The sequence below is a fragment of the Notechis scutatus genome, chromosome 2, assembly GCF_049901735.1.
Source record: "Notechis scutatus isolate UNSWTSFEM ecotype Mainland chromosome 2, rNotScu1.2, whole genome shotgun sequence".
NCBI classification, from domain to species: Eukaryota; Metazoa; Chordata; class Lepidosauria; order Squamata; family Elapidae; genus Notechis; species Notechis scutatus.
Window position 1 is genome coordinate 165,952,155 of NC_142010.1, and position 14,586 is coordinate 165,966,740.

A 14,586-nucleotide genomic window follows, 5' to 3' on the forward strand; every position below is an offset into this window, starting at 1 on the left:
CTTATCAGAAGATCGCAAAAGGTGATCACATGATACCGGGACACTACAACCATCATAAATATGAACCAGTTGCCAAGCTTTCGAATTTTGATCACATGACCATGGGGAAGCTGCAATTATTGTAAGCATGAAAAATGGTCCTAAGTTGCTTTTTTCACTGCTGTTGTAACTTCAAATGGTCACTAAATGAATGGTTGTAAGTCAAAGATTACCTGTAACTTTATCAAGGAAATTTGATGCATTTGTATACTGCTTATCCAAACTTGTAGACTCACAGCATTCAATAACTTAATCATTGAGAATACGTATGGATGTCAGGAGTTGGTCAGCATATTGTTACTACTACAGTATGATTCATTTGCATTTATGGTAGGCACTGCATAATTCATCATTTCTTTCTTCTTCTGTTTTTTAGCAAGAACTACATACTGTATACATCTGTATACAGAAGGCTACAGGTGTTCATTTGGTTAGAAGCATTCTCACAAATATTCATTGGAAAATCTTTGCAAGTGATTTCAAGAGCATAAACATTGACAAAATATCAATAAAAATTTGAGATAATGACAACGGGGTGAGTGTGTGCGCGGGTGCACACATGCATTGTGCATGTATGTATAGGTCTATCTATTTCTCAATCATAGTGGGTGAGACCTGAACCTGACAGTTATCTTCACATTGTTGCAACTAGAATTAAGAAATAAATTACAGAAAGTTTACTGCACGCAGAGAAGTTAACCTTTCTATCTTTATCTGCTTTGTAACTGCTGGGCAACGCCGTTGATACACCACTAGCGGGGAAAGATATGGGGCTAAATTATAATAAAGAGGAGCAGTTATCAATAAAAAGCAGACAGGATCCCTTACCTGCCTGCTTTGGTGATGATCATTTCGGTGCCAATATCATGGAATCGCTTCCAGAGATCAGCACATTGCAATTCCACTTGGATCTCCTCCATGGATGAGGCAGGCAAAGACTGAGAGAGTGAGTTGCTTGAGGTGAGGTCCGATGGGGAACCAAACGAGCAGGATGTCCGCTCTGCCAGCACTTCGGTTTCGGATCCTGTGCTCTGCTCTGAATCTAAAAGAAGCGGAAGCAGAAAGCAGAGTCAAACCAACTTGAAATGTCTAAAGTTCCTCAAAGCAGGAAGAGATAAAATGAAGCTATTTGAACGGCTCCAGGGAATTAGAGGAATAACATCTTTTTCATTAGAAGAGTGTTGTTGATGTTGTGTTGTAAATTACAATCTGGCTTCTGGTTTTCAATTTCCAACGTGACATCTGGTACTTTAATTAAAATTTAAAGCTGTTGAATAAAACTGCCCACAGTTAAAAATAGAAATAGTAACAAATTAATCTGGATACAGGAAAATGCAGCTTGCAGTTGTAGGCTGAGAGAAATGGGGTGTGTGGAGGGGTGAGTATCATTCAACACTGGAGAAATAATGTTGTATTTAATTGTATGTTTTACCACATGTGCTGTTTATGTGTTTTGAATAAGGGATTTTTTTCCAGATTTCTAATTTCTTTGTCCTCAAAAACAATAAAAGCTGTCCTTTTGTTTTGGTTTCAAGCAGATATATGTTATTTGTTCCTATGTTACAGTTCTCAAACAATTATTTTCCCTGAGAAAATAATAACATTGTGTTATGGATGTAGAATCCCCATGGAGTCGAAGAAAGCAAGCATATGGAAAAAATTACTGCCAAAGTAATTGTTATTTCAAAGAACACCTAGACTTTTACAGAGTCTTCAGATATAAACATCTGGACCAAAATGAGAGAAAGCCAAAAAGCTGGAGCTGAATTAAAGACATCTCTCAGGTTCAAATCTTTTTACAAAGAGCTCTGAACTCATTCGTTGCGAGGACCCAAGGGAAGACTTGCCTTGCAGGCCTTGCCATTGGAAGTTCAGTTGATTGGGAATGCAGGTCACAGGGAATCCCATTTTTTGTCATGAAAATCACTTCCACCCAGAGGCCCAACTGAACTGTGATTCTCAGCACTGCACTTCTTTGCCAGGGCTCCTATTACTCCCTATTATTATCTCCTTCTCATTTTAATGCTGTCTTGATGTAACTACTACATGGTCCTGTTGGAATTAGGGTATCACTGAGTGTTAGTTATCTTACAGATAAAATGTTATTTATTTATTTATGGTCATCAATCAGTAAAACATGCTCTCTTCCACACAAGGATATTCTGGGGCCCTTCCTCTCTCTCTCTCTCTCTCTCTCTCTCTCTCTCTCTCTCTCTCTGTGTGTGTGTGTGTGTGTGTGTGTAATTTTAATTTTGGGAAAACATTAAGCCCTCAGCCTCTTTAATTGTAGAGATATAAGAGAAAATGTCTGTGCAGTATTCATGTCCTCCCACTTCTTCTAATGATATGAGCTGATTTAACACAAGATAATTTTCTGAGAATCCAATTACAGAATGTCCAACACTGTAGCTTGGGTTTTAGTAACAAATGTTGAAAAGGGTGGAATACTGAAGAAATCAACTCAGCAAGCACTGCTGGCAACAATATAATCGGCTTGGAGAAGATACTGAATTGCAATTCATGACTTTCATATGAATTGTGCCAGAGTCACATGTAAAGGAAATGTAAGCTGTCCAGCACGCTCCTCTTAAAAATATTTAATGGAAGGATTTCAGCAAATCTTATTTCCAAATAATAATGCTTGGCCTCTATTCAGTGTGCTCAAAATGTTTCACATCTGTTATCTAATTGCAGTTCAGAAAGATAAGGCAGCATTACTGTAGATGGAGTTTAAGGCTCTTCCACATGGCAACCTTCAGCTGTTTGCCTCCCATAAATAAACCAGCTGGAAATGAAGCCGGCTTAAGCAATTTCTTCCCAGATGTCAATCCCTTCCTCCACTTTGGACATGGTGATGGCCAGTTGTTCTGTTGCTGAATGGTGATTCACACAGCTCCTAATTGGTGAATTCTCCTGTTTCTTTACCCCCTCAAGGAAGTAAAACACAACTGCTTCCCTTCCCGTGAGAGGGTCATTCAGGCCATAGCCTTCAAGCAGGACAATGGAGAGAACATTCAAAAACCCATTCCAGAAGTAGCCAACATTAGCAGTTCGCCCTGTAGCAAAGCAACTATTATACTGGCCTTACATGTGAAGTGTCTCTGGTTTGAAGCTGGGTAGAAACTATTTTTGTTCATTACTGTTTTTCCTTTCCTAAACTCTCCACTTTGTTGTTCTTCTTTATCAGTTTGCAAGTGAATATTTTCACATTTATCAGTCTTGCCCCAGTTCCCAAATAGCCCAAATAGAGAAAAGTGTTGCAAAAGGGCTTATCCCTGAATTTATCTGGGGCTCAGAGAGAGGTAGGCAGGGGCGTGGGGGTGGGGAGGAAGGATTGTTTCGGCATTTCAATGGTCTACTAGTGAACTTATTATAAAATAACAAGCAAAAAGAGTTAGTAAAATAATTAAAAAGGGAGGTGATGTTTTCAACCCATTTCACGTTGCTCTGCAGGACTACTGTTATAGCAGCAAATGCAGCAGAGTTTAAGAAGCACCCTTGGAAAGCACAAGGCAGGGGCTTTTATTTAAAGCTGGTAGTGGTGAATGCATGAGTATAGAGGAGCGCTTTAACTTTATAAACTGCAGTGCATCTTTTCCCCCCAAATGTATATATAAATAAACAAAATCAAAAGTTCATGTTGATGATGAGTAACTACCAATGAGACTAAGAGGCTCTATTCACCCTGCAGATTATGTGGATTCATCCCCTTCAAGGGCATTTACCTACAACACAGAGAGCACAGCCGATGAACCAGTCATCAACCCTTGTTCCATCCATTAGTGGAAAACACCCATTCTGAAGCAGTCCAAGAAAATATGAGCAGAAGTTACATTTCCTGCAAGCTGGGGGGGGGGGGGATTGAGGACAACCTGCTTTGGCCCTCCAATGGTTGGTGGTTCGTGCTGGGGCAATGTGGATCTGCCTATGATCTAACCAGCTGGGAAAATGGGATTTTGGATGGGGCATTACTCTTTTATAGCTGTATCACCTTACCACACAATCCTACACAGGGCATGCCTTTTCAGAAGTAGGGCTCTTTCTGACAATCGAACAAGCCACTTGTGTTGTGTTTGTTTGGATGAAACCTGTACGGAACAGATGTAACCCTTGAAGAATTTTTATTGTTTTCACCATTATGGTGGTTGGAAACTTAGTCCAATTCCAGGCATCTAGAAACAGAGAGAAAGGGCCTTTTTTCAAGAGTTAAATCACATTCATTTTATTATTTATTACTTCCATAGTGGACAACAAAAGTGAATTTAAGTACAAACAAATGCTGAAAATACAGGTGCAGAAGCTGAAATATATTGAAATATTTTTAAGATTGGAATGTTGGCTTTTTTTGGTTTAAATATGAATGGAATAATTAATGGAATATGTGTATTAAATATATGGAAATAAATGAAATGATATAGGAGGAGAGCTGAAATGGAATTAACTTAGGATTGTTTTACTGTTTGAATGAGTAGATTAATATGTCCTTTTTGGGGGAGGGGGGGAATTTAATGAAATTTAAAAGGAGAAAAATCATGCAGAATCTGATGTATATATGCTATGTAGTTTTAAAGGGATTGTTAAGTTTAATGTTTTAGGTAATAATGTTAAATGTTTTGATGAGATTTAAAAGGGGTGAAATAAATGAATTTATAACTTAGAGGTGGCGCACTTATATTGAGATTTCAGGGGGGAAACCAATTTATAGAAGAAGTGTCCTTTTTTTAATTAGAATTTAAGATGAAATATACAAATGTGACAGTTAAAAGTACTAAAGTATAATGATTATGAAGTTATCATAAGTGAATTAAATAATGAGATAAATATTTGGAATAATACAATAAAATAGAAAATGTATAAAAGCACTGTTAAGATAAGGAATTGGATATAAAAATTGAATATGCAACCATGGTCATATTTGTATGTATATGTGAAACCTGTAATCATGCTGTTCACTAAAAAGAGACGTTAAAATATGGAAAACTGAATAAAACTTGTTTTTTAAAAAAGTGAATTTAAGTACAAACAAATGCTGAAAATACAGGTGCAGAAGCTGTACCTTTTAACCACTTTTTTTTCTAGGCTCATGTTAAGGTGCCAGCTCATCATTGAAAAAACATTATGGGTTTGAGGGTCAATATTAAAGGAAGAATCCACTCTCACTCATTCATTCCCATTTTTCCCTCAAACAGATTCTCAAAGCGTCTCACTCCTCTTATACAATATCTCCTCCATATCTCAAAATATGTGGCTGCTCCCTCCTTCATGGACTTTGACATCCTCAACAAGGGACCATTCTCTGTGGCCCTTTAAATAACTAGCATTGATGTCTCTGGGATGTTCTATAATACCTTCAACTATTCATTTGAGCCACAAAGATTTAAACAAAATAACAAATATAAAAACCAGGCATTTCTTACTTTCATAGTTTATGGAGTGGAGTTTGGTTTGTATTCCTTTTATAGTTACTGCTGTTCATTCTTCATATTTGGGTATTTGGAGCTTTATTGTTGCTTGCTTTTTTTATACATATATTGCTCTCCATGAGGAGAATTTAGCTGAGCAGAATTAATTGTAATTTCAATTAGGTAAGGTAAGTTTAACTACAATTACATTGAATTGAATTGAATTGATATCCTGATTCTGTCCAGGGTTGGAGTTGGAGACCATGGGAGAAATTCAGAGAAGTGAAGTGGCCCTTGATTGAGAATGATTGCTGATTTAAGTAGAAACTTAGCATCAGACATCAGATGGGCATAAGAGTAAAAGGAGAAGAAAGGAGAGGAAACAGTAAAAATAATCTGAAATTTCTCTTCCGAAACACCGAGGGAGGCAGTAGAGGGACAGAATATTTTAAATGAACACATTTAAAAGCCAAGTTTTTAAACCTTTGAGAAAAGCCAACAAGGTTGGGGCCATTAAAATCTCAGGGAGAACATTGCATAAGACAACAGAGAAAACCCATCTTCTAGTTCCCACTAGCTGACAGTCTTTGACTGGCAGGATCTGTAGCATGCCCAACCTGTTGGATGGACAGGTAGAAACTCTTAGAAAAAGTTGATCCCTCAGGTAACTTGGTCCTGAGCCATGTAGGGATTTAAAAGTGATGACCAGCACTTTGAAATTGTACCTGGAAACACACCAACAGCCACCACCACCACCCCATGCCCAAGAGAAAAGAAATAAATCCTGTAAAAAGTGCAACATTCCCATCTCAGGTTGCCAAATTCAGCTAAAATTTAGTTCAGGCTCACTGAAATAAGACCCTGACTCACTTCCCCACCATACCCAAGGTATGTTTCCAAGCAACATATTTGCAGGTATATGTATTTAAAAGCAGAAGTAAAAGAACTGTAGTGGCGCAGTGGTTAGAATGCAGAATGGCAGGCTAACTCTGCCCATAGCCTGGAGTTTGATCCTGGCTGGCTCAAGATTGACTGAGCCTTCCATCTTTCCGAAGTCAGTAAAATGAGGACCCAGATTGTTGTGGGCAATATGCTGACATTTGTAAACCGCTCAGAAAGCCATCAAAGCACTATGGGGCAGTGAGTAAGTCTAACTGCTACTGCTATTGCTATAGAACAAGGCACAGAAAAATAACAATAATAATATACTGAAATAGAATTGCTTCTCAACACTGTTCATATATATAGCCAAGATATTGCAATGTAGTTTGGACTGGTGACATCCTTGTCATCAACAGGGGGGAAATAGTGAAAACGGAAGGAATCAAGATGCCTATGGAGCCTGGATGAACACAATCAATAAAAAATGCCTGGGTTTCCTTCAACTTGATAACATCAAACACACTGAAGTCAAGAAGAAACTTAGTTATGAAAACATTATGAAAATGAAGATTTAAAATTCAAATTTAATGGACTTTAATGGAAAAAATGCCATCAAAGAAATTAATAGCCATGCATTGTATATACAGATGCAATGGTGACTGAACACAAGAAGAACTGAAAGCCCTAGATAAGAAGAAGATAAAAAAATGACAATAAATCACCCTTCATCCATGCAGTGAAATGGACAGATTCTACTTACCAAAGAGCATAGATGGGCATGGAGTGTTGTAAGTACATTAGACAACTGGAGAAGAAGAAAAACATTGGAAAAATATCTGAAGGACAGTGAAGATGATGAATTGAAACTATTACACTATGAAAGATTACTAATACCAAAGAGACCTGGAATACAAGAAAGACCAAGTGAAGATTAGAAAAGAGACATGGCAAGGCAAATTAATACATGGACAGTACATTAAAAAGTTGGCAGGGAAAGCAGATAACAGCATGGCCTGGCAATGGCTAAGAGCAGGAAAGTTGAAGAAAGAGAGGGATAATTCTGGCTGCACAAGACCAGGTCTTAAGAAGAAATGCATACAAAGCCAGAATTGAGAAGATAGCGACAGACAAGTGCCACCTCTGCAAAGAAGCTGAAGAAACAATGGGTCAACTGATTAGCTGCTGCAAGATCATACAGAATGACTGCATACAACAGCATGACAAAGTAGCAACAATGGTGCATTGGAATAGTTATAAGAATATCACTTCCCTGCAAGCAAGAACTGGTAGGACCACAAAAATAGAGAAAGTAATGGTAAATGAAGAGGCTAAACTGCTCTGGGGCTTTAGTATTTGACAGGCACCTGCCAAATATCATCCTAGATTTAATAACTATCAATAAGAAAGACAAAAAAGTCTTGATAGTGGACGTGACAATACCTGGATGCAGCAGAGTAGAAGAGAAAGAAGAAGAATATCACAAAATACAAAAAAACTTGCAAATAGAAGTAGAACCATTGTGGCAACCAATCAATCAAGCAGTAACCAATAGTGATAAGCTCATTCAGTACAATGCCCAAGCATCTGGAGTAGCATTTGGAGTCCATCAGCATTGACAAATCACTATCAGTCAATTGCAAAAGACAGTCTTACTAGTAATAAAAACTTACATCCTGCAGTGATATCTTTAAAATCATCAAACTATACCATCTGCATGTCCCAAGTCTTTGAGAAGGGCTCCATGGGTGGATAAAAATGTCAAATCCAGTCAAAACATCTGGCTAACTGTGCAAACAACCATAATAATTGAATAGATAACTATTGGTTAAAAGTAAGCCTCTCTTAAATCAGCTCCTGTTTACAAAATTAATGTTCATAACTAGCTGTTCTCTCACAATAGACAAATATCCACACTCTTCTTTCAAGAAAGAGAGGGGGGAGGGAGAGAGAGAAAGAAAGAAAGAAAGAAAGAAAGAAAGAAAGAAAGAAAGAAAGAAAGAAAGAAAGAAAGAAAGAAAGAAAGAAAGAAAGAAAGAAAGAAAGAAAGAAGAGTTAAGAAGAAATGATAGCTGTATGGAAAAGGAGAAGAAAAGAGAAGTGGAGAAACAAGATGGAAATGAGGGAAGCAGACAGGAAATGGGGGGAGCTAGTTTTACAAAACCGTGCTGGCTAGGGAATTCTGGGATTTGAAGTCCACACATCTCAGTTGTCAAGTTTGAAAAACACTGCTTTATAACAACCAATGTCTTCACCTACTTGTAGCTCTTGTCGGTGCCTTTATTTTCAGCAGTTCCTTCTATTCTAATTGACCCAATAGAGTCTATAAAATGGATTCCAAGTCACAGGTTGTTATTCGTGAGGAAAACTGGTTTTCCTATAATAGAAATGGGTGATCTTCTCTCGCTGTTCTCTGCTTACAGGAAGATTTATTTTTACAGATCAAAAAAGCCATCTCATACATATAGCCTTCAGCTTATACCCATTCATTTAGCAACTGTTTGAAGTTAAAACACTGCTGGAAAAGTGACTTATGACTACTCTTTGCACTTAACGCCCATTGCTACATCCCTACAGTCATGCAATCAAACTTCAGGTGCTTGGCAACCAGTGTGTTTTTTCGACAGTTGCTGTGTCCTGGGATCATGTGAACACCATTTGTGACCTTCCCAGCTGGCTTTTGACCTGCAAAGTCAATGGGAAGAAAACAGATGTGCTTAACAACCACATGATTCACTTAATGACCATAGCGATTCACTTAATGACCATGATACAAAGGTCATAAAACCAGGTGTGACTCACTTAACAACCACCTTGCTTAGTGACAGAAGTTCCAGTCCCAATTGTGGTCATAAGTTGAGGACTATATTATTCTATAAACTCCCTGAGAGTTTATTATAAATAAACAAATACACTGTCTATGTCATGGCTGAGCTACTATATTCCTCAGGTAAACATACAAATATATTTCATGTTGTGGGGGAAATTTCTGGCATTCCTCCAAAATGTTTAAAAACACATTATTTCTCTAATGCTTCACCAAATAATGCTTTAACAATGCCATGGCACAGTCCTCCGTGAAACAACTTTACTGAAACAGATGTAGTATCTGTAAAGTATGCAGTAGTATTATGTTTACTTTTTATACCTTTCATCCTTAAAAACATATCACTAGGGCAGTATCTGATCATACTTCTGGATAATTGTTGTCATGTTTTTTTTGTAATATTTAATCTGCTTTTATTCTTATTTATTAATACTCTTGATTCCAAATTTACCCCCTCCCTGAATTCATCCCTAGGACAGATTTCAGAGCTCCGTTTTCTAAATGTTTGTCATTCATTCTTTGTATTTCTACCACAAAATGCAAGTACAAGCTAGCTGAAAGACACATCTGCTCAGTTCCCCTGACCTACGCTGCTTCATTTTTTTAAACTGTGAGATTTCAATGGAACTGAAAATATCTCATAGGAGAGATTTTGCAGCATGCTGTCAGCAATTTACAGCTGCCAAAACTATATCAATCAAATCCCACTGGAGACGACTTTCTTCCAATCAAGAGTGGTTAAGAAGAAAAGGAGGGGCACACACACACACACACAGAGACTCTAGCTTTCCTCAACTGAAATAGCTCCATTAGATGATATTTATAAAAAAAATCAGTAACATATTATAGATAAAATATGTTATAAAATATACAGCACACATTATAAAAATAATTTTGGATCCTCTGTTAAATGAGATATTCCATCTGGCTACACTGTATGATCTGTATAACTGATCTGATTGCATACAATAGGCACACAGAATTGCAATAAAAGGTGGCTGCCAAATGTGGATTTAAATTAACCATAATATTTTTGTTTATTTTCAATGATATAATGTGTGTTTATGTGTCTGTGAATATGTGACGAATATTCAAAGAATTGACTTTGCTATGCAGCCAAACTATTTAATCCCTGGTGGTATGGGGGTAAGTAAATAAAGATGGATGATTCTTTATAGAAAGCAGCTAGTTGCAAAACCCACTTATCCTTTGCCCCAGCAATTAAAGTATTTTTAAAAGTTTCTGGCCAATTCTCTTCTCAGATTGATCTTCCATCAGGTCATGATTAAATATTCAATGTAGTTTCCATTTCAAAATAAAAATTGCTTGACAAGTACAGGAAGCACTCTAGAGAATACCTATCAATGTCAAGGTAATATGCAAACTCCCCCAAACATGTACCAGAATAAATTACATAGACCTACTGTCCAAACTGAAGCTTCATGTGAGTTCAATAAAGCCCCTGAAGTTTTGAGATGACCGGGGAGCTGTAACCACAACAAGATCTTTTTCTTTACCCTCACAATGGTTGGAAGCTGCTTCAGACTTTGCAAAATACCAATCTATTTCAATCTTCATATAAAATGATCTCTATGCTACTTTGATTCCCCACTCTAAATCCTGAGATGCTAATTAAAAAAAAATATTGTGGGAATCACTGGCAGTTCCTAAGGCCCTGGAGATACATATGGCCAGAACAGAAGATGATGGCTTGCTATTTTTGTTTTCTTTTGATTTTATGATTTCCTTCCCATTGGCTGCTATAAATGGGAGCTAACAAAGGCTGATGAACTGCTGGGCATAATTTGTGGAGTAATTAGGTTGATAATTTCTCTGAACTTCTGAGATCAAGGATAAATTTTCCCATGATTTTTCATCAGTGGAACAGTCTTTTATAATAAAACCATTCTGGAAAAAGCCCTATAGAAGGAGTTCCACCATGATGTCTCTTCCTTGGGGATGAATTGAAAAATGGAAAGTGAGGGAAAATACAAAATACTGCAGATGTTTATTCAATGGAAGAGATATTCTTAACTATATCTCTGCCACTCCATAACTAAATAATGTTCTGTATTGCCTGCAAGAATTTCTTCAAAATGTCTTCTGTGGAAGAATTTCTAAGGCATATTCTCTTTCGTCGGAATGAATCCATAGCTGGTAAGAAAAACAGACAGAAGAATTTGTCTGCCTAGATTATTGATATATATTTTTTTGTTATGTTACATTTGGATCAGTTCGGGAGTATGTTTGGTGACTCAAGAAGAGCCTCTGAATAATTTCCTCAAAGGGTTTCTTGTAGATGTTGAAAAATAGCATGAGGGCCAAAACTTTATAGACCAACGAATAAAATACAGAATATATTCTATCACACTACTTGTGAGGCTGTTTCACAAGGAAAAACTAAAGCCACCCTGCTTCTAAACCCAAGCATATTGCAGATAAGCAATCCAAAAGATACGATAGAACCATATATCCTGCATTCATCACCTGGTATCAGCTATCTACCAAGATGGCAGTGATTGTTTACCCGTACAGTTTCCAGTCATGATCATACATATCTAAATAAACTGATGAATATCTAGAGAAATTTAGTGGAGTTCACAAAGGAAATGGAAAATATTTATATGCCGAATGTCCCTTAGATGTAACATCTTTGTGTTTTAAAAGGGTACAACATAACAAGAGCGAATCACAATCACTTTAACTAGATCATGGCTGGACAGTGTGGCCTTGGCCTTCCTTGCAATCCTCTATCCCTACTGCCACAGAGAGCCATAGAAAGCTCCACCCTCTTTTCCCACTGCCAACTATCGGCACAATCATTTTGTCAGGCAGGAAACAGATCGCTGCTTTCCTGCTGCCATTAAAGAAAGGAAACCAGACAATCTGGTCCCCACCCGCTCCTTGATTACCTGATCAACTGAATGTGGGGACCAGATCAAGTATCCGGTTTCCAAGAATGACCTACATGTGGGAAGCACTCAAGCTGGGCAGGAGAAAGACAACAACTTTCTCTTTTGTTTTGTTCTTAGCACCTGGCTGCTGGAGAAATTTGTCCTTGAACTTTCATTTGTATTTCTGAGTAGGCAGCTAATCAAGGCAGTTTCATATGTTTAAGTGTGGAAAATCTGAACCTACAAGATGATGAGGAAAAACATCTAAGGAACCAATAAAGCTTTCCAAATCGCCCAAAGATAACGTGACAAAAAGGGATTTTTTTCCCTTTAACATGTTATTTTTTTAAAAAAAATATTTAAATGTTTATTCTAGAAAAAAACATTTATTTGACATACATTTAAAACAGACAAGTCAACACACACACACACACACACACACACACACATTTTTTACAGCATATATTGAGCAATGGTTAAATTTTTTTTCTTTATCTTTATCATTGACGTGATCTGCCTTGTTACAATAACTCCTTTGTTCTTTTAATGTTTTAATTTCTCTATATAGTTTATGATCTTCTGTCATTTCCATAACTTATCCAAATATCAAATATTACCTTTTCTTTAACCAATCATACCAAATGTTCCATATTTCATAACAGTCACTATCTTGTTTATTTTTTAACAGTTTGGTTAGTCTATCCATCTCAGCGCATTCATGTATTTTTTTAATTACCATATCCTCTGAAGAGATAGAAGACAGTTTCCAGTTTTGTGCGTAGGTTATTCTGGCCACAGTTATGATGTGCAAAATTAAATATTGATATTTTTTCTCCATGTTTGAATCTTTCATACATAGCAGAAAGCTTTCGGGTTCAAGTTTTAAATTTTATTTTGTTATATTTAAAATCCAATTTCTAATATTTCTCCAAAATTTCGGAGCACAAGGGCAAGTCCATCACATGTGAAAACATGTTCCTTGTGCATAGTTACATTTCCAACAGTTGGGTGGTAGGTTGGGGAACATTTTAGCCAGTCTCGCAGGAGGTAGGTGCCAGCGATGAACCATTTTATATAAGTTTTCTTTATACGAAACTGACATGGTTAATTTGTAATTTGTTTGCCAAATGTGTTCCCACTTATCTAATTCAATATTATGACCCACGTTTTTGGCCCAAATTATCACAGATTCTGTGACTGTTTCTTCTTTTAATTTGTAGTCCAAAAAATATTTGTATGTTTTACTAATTGTTTTCTTTTCCTCTTCTAGCTATATTTTATCTAATTCTTGTGGGGTCATATTAAAGCCAAATTGTTCTCTATCTTTTTATAATGGGTTTGTATTTGTGCAAAGGGCCACCATGCTGTGTCCTTTCCTTGAATTTGTATTTGGTTCCTACTTTTAAGCTCTCCAGTGTCATATAATAAATAACATGTTATTTTTCATAGCCACGAGATCTCCTGTTTTAACTCAGTGACATTTGACTGTTTGGAGAGCTTCTGCATCCTTTTTAGATGGATTTTGCTGTTCTTGCCTGTTCTGCCCCCCCCCCCCACCTCCTCCTCCTCCTCCTCCTCGCCCAGATGGATAGACCAGGGAAAACACAGCAGGGCATTCTTCTGATTTTGCATTTGGCTGGTTCGCATCTTGCAGTGTTTATAGGCTTGACGTGACTTTTCCAGCAAAAAATTGACGTGGGCAAGCTCTCCACATTTTCTCCCCACCCCACCCCTTTTCTCTTTCATCCAGACCGTACACCAGACGTTTCTGCTTTCAATATCCTAGTGCATTTTTGCAATGGACTTGCAGGGGGTGGAAAAATCAATACATAGGGAAGTCACACCAACCCACTAGGAGATGCAAAACTCCCCTATTAAATTACAGCATCAGGCTCTGGTGATCTGATACTATTTCCTCTTTGAAGACCTTTTTAGTCCTGAAGATTATGAACAAGTTTGTGCTACACTTAACACACATTTTTTTCAGCTACTAGAAATAATCAAAACTTGGGGCCCCCAATCTCTATCCCTTTTCCCGAAGCATTCCCATTCATATTGGGCAAAGTTGGGAAAGCAGAGTTCATGGAACACATGGCATTTAACACAAGCAGCAGATCTGCTATTTCTGCAACAGAGATCTATCTACTGCTAGGCAGGGTGCCTTCTGTGCCCTGACCAGAGAGAGATACAATGGAAGCCCAACACCAGTGTCAAAAAGAAGAGAAAAGCATGTGATCTCCAATCATTACAACTCAAAAGCAGTTCTGTAGGGCCATCCAAGTCTTCAGTACCCATTCTATTTTTTTGATCCAACCAAATCATCCAGACCCATATTTTAGATTTAGACAATGTTCCAAGTGTCTGTTGAAACAGTATTGTGCAAAGCATTTAAATACTTGAAAGTTGCACAGTAGCACTACAAGGGAGCCTTGAGTATTTATTGCCAGTTCTGGGCAAATGTCAATCTTACCAGATCAGAAACAACACTGTTTTAATCTGGCAACTCCCTGCCTCTTTATTTGTACACAGAGAGGGGGCGGGGAGA

General features: G+C 37.4%; 1 protein-coding gene across 1 annotated transcript in view; it reads right to left on the bottom strand.

Moving 5' to 3' along the window:
- The window catches only part of TBX15 (T-box transcription factor 15), a 78,320-nt gene that overhangs the window by 45,338 nt on the left and 18,396 nt on the right, over positions 1–14,586 (bottom strand). The window contains exon 2 of the mRNA XM_026675412.2: positions 868–1,081. Coding sequence (XP_026531197.2) covers positions 868–1,081 — 214 coding nt within the window. The remainder of the gene's footprint in view (positions 1–867; positions 1,082–14,586) is intronic.